The 12,343-nt window shown below is 36.8% G+C and overlaps 1 protein-coding gene across 3 annotated transcripts in view; it reads left to right on the top strand.

The window, feature by feature from the left end:
- The window catches only part of SPEN (spen family transcriptional repressor), a 94,261-nt gene that overhangs the window by 22,074 nt on the left and 59,844 nt on the right, over positions 1 to 12,343 (top strand). For 2 of the 3 annotated variants that reach the window (XM_077899502.1, XM_077899501.1), the window contains exons 2-3: positions 2,479 to 2,799; positions 5,921 to 6,397. In XM_077899502.1, the coding sequence (XP_077755628.1) occupies positions 2,479 to 2,799; positions 5,921 to 6,397 (798 nt within the window). The remainder of the gene's footprint in view (positions 1 to 2,478; positions 2,800 to 5,920; positions 6,398 to 12,343) is intronic. The other variant, XM_077899504.1, reaches the window with a different exon arrangement.

Below are 12,343 nucleotides of genomic sequence, written 5' to 3'. Positions count from 1 at the left end.
AAAGAACTATTCCAATTTCTAACAAGTGTTTTTCTTTTCTTTTTTTTCCCAAAGATTTCATTTATTTATTTATTTATTTATTTATTTATTTATTTATTTGAGAGAGAGTGTGAGAGAGAACGCCCAAGCAAGGCCGAAGGGCAGAGGGAAAAGCAGACTCCTGTTGAGCAGGGAGTCTGTTGCAGGACCTGATCCCAGGATTCTGGGATCCTGACCTAAGCCTGAGGCAGATGCTTAACCAACTGAGCCACCCAGGGTGCCCCTCTAACAAATTTTTTTCCAAATTAAGAAGATCCATTCAGGGCAACCCCGGTGGCCCAACGGTTTGGCGTCACCTTCGGCCCAGGGTGTGATCCTGGAGACCTGGGATCCAGTCCCACGTCAGGCTCCCTGTATGGAGCCTGCTTCTCTCCCTCTCCCTCTGCCTGTGTCTCTGCCTCTCTCTCTCTGTCTGTCATGAATAAATAAATAAAATCTTAAAAAAAAAAAGATCTATTCATTACTTTAGTAACAAGTAATGTTGTTATTTCTAGTTCAGTTGCCTGATGAAACTAAATTTTAGGATTATGTTTCCCTTGTAAGAGGTAATAACTTAAATCATACTGGAGGATGTAAAGAGAAAAGTTCTGCTTTCTGATAATGTCAGCTTCAGGAGAAGTGTAAAATTATGATTTGGGGTTGTCAGCAAATAAGAATGCTATATTTAAAAGTGCTGTGCCTGCCTTTCTAAAATGCCAGATTACAAGTACATAAAGTATAGTTAACTCCTAATGAAATTTGTAGAATTTTCATGACTTAAAAAATTCCAAATCATTATATTTCTCACATGTATCTTCCAAATACAAAAGGTGCCCTAAAATTTTTCTTTTGCAGACATAGTAAGCATTTTTCTTCATTTGGAATAAAAGTGGGACCATATGTTCTGTCAAAAGATATGTTCAAATTTATTAATTTATATGAAAAACAATCTTAAATATATCTAAATTATAAATTTTAGTAGTTGTAACCTCCTGAAAAATTTATTTATTTATTTATTTATTTTTTTCTGAAAAATTTAAATAGCAGAAAACTGCATTAAAAAATTAGACTATCACTTCAGGGGCACCTGGGTGCCCAGTTGGTTAAGTGTCTGACTTCTGACTTGGCTCAGGTCGTGATTTCAGGGTCCTGGGATGGAGCCACAGCCCCATGGCAGGCTTGCACTCGAGGGAGTCTCCTCCCTCTGCCCCTCCCCTGGCTCTGCTTTCTCTCTCAAGTAAATAAATAAAATCTTAAAATAAAAATAAGATTGTCACTTCAAACGGATACACAAAATAATTGGATTTATTTTACCTTCAAGTCAGGAGTGTGGGATCATCTCATTTTTTCAGTAGGATCATGTTTACTAATGAGTTAAACTCTGTAAACTAGCTTGTTTTAGTTACAATTTTTACTTTAACAGACACTAAATATTTATTTTTATTTATTTATTTTTGACACTAAAGATTTCTAAGTAACATTGAACAATCTTAGGTTTAGTATCCTGTTTTAGAATGTAATAATTTCGGGACACCTGGATGGCTCAGGGGTTGAGTGTCTGTCTTCGGTCAGGGAGTGGTCCCAGGGTCCCAGGATTGAGTCCCATATCAAGCTCCTTGCATGGAGCCTGCTTCTCCTGTCTATACCTCTCACTCTGCATCTCTCATAAATAAGTAAATAAAATCTTTAAATATATATAATAATTTCTAAGACTTCTGATTCATTTCAGCTAAGTGTTCTTAAAAGGTAATTTAGTAAATATTTAAGAAATGAGAGCAATAAAATGGTTAAAATCTTTGTAAATTTTGGGGCCCTGACTGACTTAGTCAGTAGAACATGTGACTCTCTCAGGGCTTATGAGGTCAAGCCTCGCATTGGGTGTAGAGTTTATTAAAAAAAAAAAAAAGAAAAAAAAGTAAATTTTTGCCCCATGAAAGAAAAATGTGAGGGTAAAAGCCATTTTAAGTGTCATTTTGCCAGGCACCTGGGTGGTTCAGTGGTTGAGCACCTGCCTTTGGCTCAGATCTTGATCCCTGGGTCCTGAGATTGAGTCCTGGATAAGGGAGCCTGCTTCTCCCTCTCCCTATGTCTCTGCCTCTCTTTCTGTATCTCTCATGAATAAATAAAATCTTAAAGAAAAAAAAAAAAAAAGTCTGGATGCCTGGGTGACTCAGCGGTTGAGTGCTTGCCTTTGGCCCAGGATGTGATCCTAGAGTCCCAAGATGGAGTCCCAAGATGGAGTCCCACATCGGGCTCCTTGCATGGAGCCTGCTTTTCTCTCTGCCTGTGTCTCTGCCTCTCTCCCTCTCTGTGTCTCTTATGAATAAATAATTTTTTTTTAAAAAGTCACTTTGCAACTCCTCCCACATACATAGATTATGTAAAGTGTCTAAGAAACAAATTTTCAAAAACTGGATAATAATTGTTATGCGATAATAATGTTTGTTTTATTTTTTCCAGATATGGACGTGTGGAAAGTGTCAAAATTCTCCCCAAGCGGGGATCTGAAGGAGGAGTGGCTGCTTTTGTGGATTTTGTGGACATCAAAAGTGCACAGAAAGCTCACAACTCAGTCAACAAAATGGGAGATAGAGACCTACGCACGGATTATAATGAACCAGGCACCATTCCGAGTGCTGCTCGGGGATTGGATGATACAGTTTCCATAGCATCTCGTAGTAGAGAGGTTTCTGGGTTCAGAGGAGGTGGTGGAGGGCCTGCTTATGGCCCCCCCCCATCACTTCATGCACGAGAAGGACGTTATGAGCGGAGACTTGATGGGTAAGTTCCAAGGTTTCTGTAGGCAGGTATTTTGTATTTGATATGGTGAGAAACAGAAACTCATATTTAGGGGCCCCAGATGGATTTAAAGTTTTGGGCATTCTCAATGTTTCCTATTTTGGGTTGGAAACGGAAGTGATTTCTATCCCAGTGGCTGGTATCTTGTGGAATCGTAGAGGATATTTCCTGCAGCTGGTTGGATATCTACTCCTGAGATGTAAAATGGTGGAAGATATTGTATGGCAGTATCATTTTTGGAGTTACCTGTCTTCTAGAATTAATTATTCCTTCTCTTGGATAATGTGAAGGCCTTCCTTGGATATATCTCTGCTATCTGATGGAGCTATTTGGCTACAGATTTTGTGGTTGTACTATATGGAATATTTCTGGAATATAGCCTACAGATTCTTTTAGAAGTGATATCTGCTTCTCAATTTTCACTACATGAAGCATACAAACAAATTGGATTGTCACAAAAAACCTAGCAGACCATAATGATTCAACCGCTTGGATTCTACAAACAATACTTTAATCTGGAAATCTGTTCTTGGATGAAGAAGAGTGAAGGCAATGTTTGATTTTTTCCATTTTGGATCTACACAGTTTCCATGTTGGAATTATACTCCTTGATGGAATGGGGGAAAATTGAGATGATGAATGTTTCTAAATCCTGGAATATAGCCATTCTTTTCTAATTGCTGGAATGTATGGGATGTTGCAGTCAAGATTCCATTAGCCCAGGGGAAGAGGATTACTATTTTGTTTCTTAAGCAAGTTGCTGTCCAGTTAAAGATACTTTAGCCTTGAACACATGGTGACGATCAGTTGTGGATACAGCAATCAAAACTGACTGTGCTGGATGGCTACAAAGGTGAACTAATGGGGAGCAACTGTTCCTTCCTCATTTGGTGGAATTGTAGAGGATATTTCCTCTTCTGTCAGCTGCCTGATTCCTACTTAGGGCTGGAAATTTTTATGAATGTGGATGAATTTATAATTGTCTACTATTTCAAGAAAGAAGTCTGGGGGTTTGAGAGTTACAGTTTGTCTGGGACTACTTGCTTCCAGTGGAATTATTTTATCTGGTCACTAAGATTTTTTTTTTCCTTGTGGTTCATCTAAATATCATTTGACACCCTTGCCCATTAAGAAGGTGGATTACCCCCGTAAGAGGGGCCAAAATTGGGGAAGTTATGTTCACAATTCTCTCCCTAGATTTAATTGGGATTATAGGTCGTGTTTCCACACTTGGAAAAGGTTGGTATGTCCTGACCTGTGTATATTAGCCCCTCTCCTAACCCAAGTCAAACTCTTTTTCCCCCCCACTAACTCTAGAAGTATTTAGTACTAATAGATGAATCAAAGAATAGCTATTAGATTTCAGCTCTGCTAGCTCTTGTGCCTGCCTTCTGTATCTTCCTAATGGATAAGAACTTTGCATATTTATAAAATATCAGCTATAGCAGTAATTCTCCTAGAACTATTGCCTGTTGCTTGTTATTAATAGCAGCTTTTTACCAATTAACATTTGATAGGGTGCTAATTGAATTATTTGTGAAATTTTCTCTTAAATCTCAAAAGAAACCCTGTTGTTTGTTAGAAATTGAAATATCTATCCAAATACCAGAAATGTAGCAAATTTAGAAAGGAGAAATTTATTTAATACAATTTAAGTAGGAAAGAGATTACTGACTTTTTTGCCATGCCAGTTGCCTTACATCACAGCAACAAAAAGCAAAAACATCCTAGGAAGGTATGGTTGCTACTAAGTGAAATGGTAGGTAAAAATGAAGATTAGTGGAGAGACTTGGATCTATGTATGTATTGGGGACATACATCTTAGTTGTAAGATTTTTGCCACATATTCTTCACTGGAGAGATTCTAATTCTTCTGTATCTTTGACGATTTCCTAATCTTTTGATAGAAGATTGGATCTAAAGAAAAGATTGAGAAGAAACTCAATCTCAAATTGAGATTCAAGTGATGAAATGATCTTTTAGGAACTCAGGAAATGAGTTCTGGTATCCTATAAGAGTAGAAAATAAGATTTCTTATAGGAATAGAATTGTTTTTTAAATATTAACACATAAATGCATGTCTATAATTGAATATGCAACAATTTTTTTGTAACTGTAGGTTGGCAGTTATTTACATCCTACAGAAATGTGTTTTTAGATTAAGCATTACTAGTAACAGCCTTCGAACATCTTACAGTTCCCAAAGTTGGCTAATTTCATCAGAGGCAATTTGAGTTTAGCTAAAATCTAAGAGAACATATTTTCTGTAAATATTAAGTATAAACATTAATAAGTGGAATCATAAAATAGGCCTTTTAAAAACTATGTGGAATTTGATAGTACCAGGAAATAAAATAATCTTTATTCTTTAATTAAATTTACCATAGAATAGCATGTGTCAACCCAGTATAACCTAAGTGGTTTTCTTTGTTTTTCTTTTAAGATTCCATTTCTATTATTAAATATGATTGTTTGGGCACAGCAGTTTACATAATCTGATAGTTTTTATAATTACCTAAGAAGTCGAAAGTTAATGAGAAAAAGTTACACTTAAAATTTTTTTCTGGCAAAAAAAAAAAAATTTTTTTTTCTGGGCTTCTTTGAAAATGCCCTCTTACTGCTGGGACATACATTGCAATAGGGCTTTCATGTCTGTGTTAAAATGTGTCATGGAAATTTTGCCTAAGATAAATGTGTTAAGTAAAAATCTGGTGCATATTTTAATCAGATGTAAGTATAGAAAACTTTGATATTAAAATGACAGTCCCTTCTTGTTTCATAAACTACAAATGAAAAGGAGATGGTATATGTGTGTTTCTGTATATAAGCCAGAAAATCCCTAATAAAAAGATCATCTGACTTCCAGAACACTAGTCATGAAAGCCCAATATACACAATGATTGCTCAGCTATGAAAATAATCTTTGGAGTTAAGTAAAATGTTAAGCTTGGTAGTGTTTGCTTACTAAGTAGGTTAATGCTGTTTAGAAAATGACCAGTTGCAAAGACAGACAATGCTGAAATGAATGTTTGCATGACTTGCTTTTAGTTTTGCTTGCCCTTTTCTGATTGATTAAATATTTTTCCCCCCCTCCTAAATGCAGGGCTTCAGATAACAGGGAGCGTGCTTATGAACATAGTGCCTATGGACACCATGAACGGGGGACGGGAGGATTTGATCGGACAAGACATTACGATCAGGATTACTATAGAGATCCTCGCGAGCGGACTTTACAACATGGGCTCTATTATACTTCTCGGAGTCGAAGTCCAAACCGTTTTGATGCTCATGACCCCCGATACGAACCTAGGGCTCGGGAGCAGTTTACACTGCCCAGTGTGGTACACAGGGATATCTACAGGGATGATATTACCCGGGAGGTACGAGGCAGAAGGCCAGAGCGGAATTACCAGCACAGCAGGAGTCGGTCACCACATTCATCCCAATCTAGAAATCAGTCTCCTCAGAGGCTGGCTAGCCAAGCATCTAGACCCACAAGGTCCCCTAGCGGCAGCGGCTCTAGGAGTAGATCCTCCAGTAGTGATTCAATCAGCAGCAGCAGTAGTACCAGCAGTGACAGGTAGGTTAACAGCCTTTTGTTATAACAGATGAGCTGTTGAATAAATTGTCACAAATTTTCAGCGATCAGTGATAACGATTTATAGCATAGTAATATTTTTTAAAGTAATCTTGCGTCATGTATATAATGAGTGAAGAAGCTTTGATTAGCTGGTGGCCATGGAATTCACCATTCTGTCAAGTACCTAAAGCTAAGCAATTTGCAAATACTGTTTTGTGCTCCGGATGCTCATTATTAAAATGGCCAAAAGAGGCAGAAAAACAGTAACTTTAGTTGAATGAAGTAAATCCTGTGCCGCTGAAAATGTGGTATTTCTTTAAAGTTTTTAATTTCTTGGGTGTGTAATGCTAATTTATTTCTATTATTTTGGTTGAAAATTCATAAAAGCTATTGGGTTAAAGATGTATTGATGAAATATGTTGAGATTTATTATCAATGACTAAATCAACTTATGGATACATTTTAACTGATTTTAGCATCAAGGTGATAGCCAATTTATAAACTCAAGTAGAAAAGCTTTCTTTAAATGCAAGTTGTAACTTAGCTGTTCACTAAGGCTGAGTGAGCCAATTTCATTAGTTGGGAATTTCTTTTTTACAAAGGATTGTTATTCTAAAGATGAAAATAATAACCTGAAGATAATTTTAAAAGGAAACAGCTTAGAAGTTTATCACAAATCTAGGTAGACCATATAGCTTACTCATTTTATAATCTTGGACAAGTTACTTAAGCTGTCTATGCCTCAGCTTTCTCATCTTTTTTAAAAATCATGCTTTAAAGTTATTGAGAAAATTAAAATGAAAAAATGTATTTAAAGTGCTTAGCTTGATACCTATATAAAATAAATGCTGCCTTTAATAATTCTAGCTGTATTATTACTGCTTCAGTTGTTGATAGTCTTTAACCATTCCTCATTTCCAGTTATTGTTATTCAATCTATTTATCCTAGATATTCTAGTTTTATATTTAGGTGGTATGTATTTTAAATTGACAGGATATAGGGACCCCTGAGTGGCTCAGCAGTTGAGTGTCTGCCTTTGGCTCAGGGAGTGATCCCGGTCCGGGATTGAGTCCCACATCAGGCTTCCTACGAGGAGCCTGCTTCTCCCTCTGCCTATGTCTCTGCCGCTCTCTCTGTCTTTCATGAATAAATAAATTTACAGGATATAAATTTTTGACCTGGTTGAAATACCCAGATTATTTTTCTTTAGTATTTCCTGCTTAGAATTAATGTAAGAAAAGTAAATGATCATGTAGTTGGGGAAAATTAAGTTCTGGCTCCAGTGTGGCATTTCTGTGACATGGATGAAAACCCTTAACTTCTCGTGATTTTATTTGGTATATTGTTGAGATAAATGATTGACAAGATTTGTTTGAACTCTGTAAGTTAAATATAACATCTTGTCATGTCCTACTTTCTCCTACATAGAATTAAGATACTCAAGTTTTAGTCTTTTCCCTAAACCTATCTCACTAATAATGGGATGCAATAGCATTCCATTGTGAATATTTTATCGAAAAGGCAACCAATTGTGGAAATGTTGGAGTTGGAGAAACATTAGCATTGTAGGCTCAAAAGCTGGAACCCAGAGGCCATCTGATGAATTTGATGGAGCTAATCCCTGTTTATGTAATCTAAAGGAACAGCTGTATGCTTCTGAATATTTACAGTCAGAAAAATAACTGTCACAAAGATAGGATAGCTTTGAAAATGTACATGGGGACTAAATTGCAGTTTTTGAAGATGTTTCCTCTTCTGTCAGCTACCTGATTCATATTTAGGACTGGAAGTTTTTGTGATTTAGGATTATGAAGGCTGTTATGTAGGACTATAACAAGAAGACCTAAGTTTTCAGCTAGGCTGAAGGAACAACCTGAAGACATACATACAAATGGAAGAATGTTTTGTGAACAGCACATAATTTAGAATGACTTCACCATGCTAATTTTGAGTTTGGTTCTTTATGCAGAGATGAGTGGTTGAAAGATTTTGAGAAGGGAGATAGTTTGAGATCTTCTACTTCAGAAAGGCAGCTGGTGATTTAGACTAGGAAAGACAAATTGTGGTGAGGAGGCTATTTCAGTAGCTTGGAGAAGGAGGTCTTGGACTCTGAGAAAGCCTAACTTGGGACACGTGGGAGAGACATTATGTTAATAATCAGATTATGTTGATTTGTGTGAAGCAATGAACTTTCTGGAGATGGGACTGAGTGATGGGCCTTTCAATGCTATTCTGTAAGAATAGGACCAGGTCTTCCTTTGTGTACACCATAGAGCCTAGCATATTGTCTTTCTCAAAGTACATGTTCAATAAATAGTTGAAATACTTAGATACTTAGATTCTTAACACAGTGGATAAAGCAAAATTCATGTAAATAGCTAAAAGATTTGGTCATTATATGTGACTGAAGCAAGTACGGGAAATAAAATCTCATGGTGTGCAGAGCATATCTTTATCCCTAGGTGTTCAGCCTTCCTTTTATCAGATGTCCTCTTTTCCTTTACTATTATGTTGACTTCAGAGTGTAATATTTTGAGATGTTATGTAGATTCTGAATGTTTAATTTCCTTTTGGAGCAAATAAGTTTTTTTTTTTCCTTTTTTTTGTAATCTTTAAAACTTTATGACTGTGAAACTATGACCTTCCAAGTTCTTTAAAAGTATTTCAAATTAGCATCTTATAGTAGATAAAATACAGCTTGGTTCTAGCTATAGAAACAAGCTTGTATTCTGTCTGCATGACTGACTGGGAAGTTAATCACCCTCCACCCCCCTTAATTGTTGGAGCTTTGCTGAATAGATTCCTAGTAGTACATTTCCAATGAGTAAACATGGGATTGATAGCAGTCTGGTTGTGAACTCTTTATAAATGACACACCTACAGTTTCTGGGTAACTGTTCTCAGTATTTAACTAGTGAGTACTGAGACTTAATGGTATAAACTTTCCTGTGTGCAGCTCTGTGGTGCTATAGGTTGCTCTTTCCTTTCAACAGAAAATTTTTAGGTACATGAATTCCACAAATGTATTTATTTCAAAAGTCCTGATTGAAGTTGAACATACTTTATGCCTGTAGTTTCCTATCATTGGGTTTCTTTTTCCTGTCATGTTAATGAATTTTCTGTAATATAGGTTAAAGAAATTGAGGAATTTATTAAATTTAACATTAACTTTACTCATATCTTAGTTTTTGACTGTGCTTTGTTTCTCTGTTGTTTACTTTGATCACAACCAAAGATGATTGGGCTGTCTGGGTCCCTGATAGGCCCCCTGAAATTGGATGGGGAAAATCACAACTTTTCGCTAGTAACCTGTAACTGAGATTAAGTATTTTCTCCCTTTTTTTTTTTTTTTTTAAGATTTTATTTATTTATTCATGAGAGACACACAGAGAGAGGCAGAGACACAGGCAGAGGGAGAAGCAGGCTCCATGCAGGGAGCTCGATGTGGAACTCGATCCCAGGACTCCAAGATCATGCCACTGAGCGGCCCAGGCGTCCCTTGCCTCCCATTTTGGCCCAGGCGTCCCTTGCCTCCCATTTTGAAAGGAGGCAACAAAAAACAGTAGTATTAACTGTATGAGTTACTTTGTTAACAATTTAAATCCACAGGTAGGGCAGCCTGGGCGGCTCAGCGGTTTAGCGGTTTAGCGCTGCCTTCAGCCCAGGGCCTGATCCTGGAGACCCAGGATCGATCGATCTCTCTCTCTCTCTCTCTGTCTGTCTCTCATGAATAAATAAATAAAATCTTAAAAAAAAAATAAATCCACAGGTAATTTATTACAGTTGTAGATATCTCAAACTGGGGCTTCTAGCCCTCATTACTGGGAAGTAGTTATTAAACTCTGTTAAGTATTGTACTTTAATATTAATGAAAACACTACTATATCACAAAAATTTAAATATTTTAATAACTGTCAATATCATTGTTTTCCCTTTTATTCCTATTTATTTTACTTTATGCATTTAGAAATCTTATTCTGAAAAGTGGTACATAGACTTCACCAGATTGCTGAAAAGGTATCCTGGCAGTTAGTCCTTATTATATACCCTATAGAGGTTACTGACTGGGGAAAAATGGATGAAAAAGTAAAGAGAGAGAATTGAGATTTGGATAAACCTAAATCTGTCCTTATCCTCTACCCTCCTATTCAATAGGTTATTCCTCTGAATCTCTTTTTAGCCTAAAGTTAACTTTTGAGTTTACATTCAGCCATCTATTTTTTTTTCATTATTTTTTAAAAAGATCTTATCTATTCATGAGAGACACACAGAGAGGTAGAGACATAGGCAGAGGGCAAAGTAGGCTCTCCATGGGGAACCTGATGTGGAACTCAATCCCAGGACCCCGGGATCATGCCCTGAGCCAAAGGCACTTGCTCAACCATTGAGCCACCCAGGTGTCCCCCCAGCCATCCAAGTAGTACTCTTTTTGTGTGTGCACCAAATGTATGGAATAAGATAGGTTGTATGGAACCCAAGAAAAGAACTAGTTTATTTTATTTATTTATTTTTATTATATTTTTTAAGTTTATTATTACTTATTAGTAATCTCTACATCCAGTGTGGGGCTTGAACTCTGACATGGAGATCAAAAGTCATATGTTCCTCTGGCTGAGTCAGCCAGGTGCCCCAAGAATAGAACTAGTTTAAACATTTACAATGGCTAAGTCAAAACAAAACTGCATGTGTCTAATTAAAAGCTAATGCAATTATATTAACCTTGAGTGTCTATGGCTAGTGCATCTTTCTTTATTTTTATTTTTATTTTTATTTTTTTAGTGCATCTTTCCAGCTTTCCAAAAACAGCCCCATCTCCTCCCTTAAAAGTTTTTTGGGCTATGGACAGCCTTTTCCTTTTTGTTTTTCTGAACCCTGTTAGTTTGTCTGCCTTAATATGTCAGGTAACTACAGAGTTTTATTCTTTCTAATCACAAAACTGGTCATTAGGTGGAAGCAAAGTGAATGTAGTAATAAGCGAAGATAACTACATGAAAATAACTGAAGTGAGTGACATTGTATCCTTGTGACTTTTGGTAAGTCATGTGGTATTAAATCAGGCTTAGTTACTTGTTTTGAATAAATTAGATTTTTTTTTTGAGAGAGAGAGCGCACATGCAAGTGGGGAGAGGGGCCGAAGGAGAAGGAGAGAGAATCTCAAGTGGACTCTCCACTAAGCATGGAGCCCAATGCAGGTCTGGATCTCACAACCGTGAGATCATGACCTGATCCTAAATCAAGAGTTGGACTCAACTAACTGAGCCACCCAGGCACCCTGATTAAATCAGAGTTTAGAGCAAGCTTTTTAATAGATTTTTAAAATTAGAATAAAGTGATTTAAAAAACATTTGATGAAATTTTCACATTTTTTGTTATAGTTATTATATTACTAGGATTTCTCTTATATTGTCATAGTTGGAAGATATTTTTAAAGTAGGCTCTGCCCAATGTGAGACTTGAACTCATGACCCTGAGATCAAGAGTCACATGCTGTACCAACTGAGCCAGACAGGCGCCCTCATAGTTGGAAGATTTAAGGAAGAAGCTTGGGGACAGAGAGACAGTAGACAGGCACTCTTTTTTCTTACTTCCAGGGCAGGAAAACTGACATTTGAAATAGACTTTGTGATATTTATTTAAAGTAACAAGAAATGCATATGGAACTTCAAGCAACACTTCAAGACTTTTCAACACTGATGCTGTATTAAGATATGTGATTTTTTTAATTAAGGATTTTATTTATTTATTTGTTTGTTTATTTACTTATTTGAGAGAGAGCGCATGTACAAGCAGGGGGAGTGGCAGGCAGAGGCAGAAGGGCAGAAAGAAGCAGGCTCCTCCCAGCTCTGCAGGTGGGACTCGGTCCCAGGACCCTAGGATCATAACCTGAGCCAAAGGCAGATGCTCAACTGACCAAGCCACCCAGGTGCCAGATATAGTGTGATTTA

Source organism: Canis aureus, chromosome 5 (assembly GCF_053574225.1).
Source record: "Canis aureus isolate CA01 chromosome 5, VMU_Caureus_v.1.0, whole genome shotgun sequence".
NCBI classification, from domain to species: Eukaryota; Metazoa; Chordata; class Mammalia; order Carnivora; family Canidae; genus Canis; species Canis aureus.
Note: the sequence above shows the minus strand (reverse complement) of the source record. Positions and strands in the feature narration are given on the sequence as shown.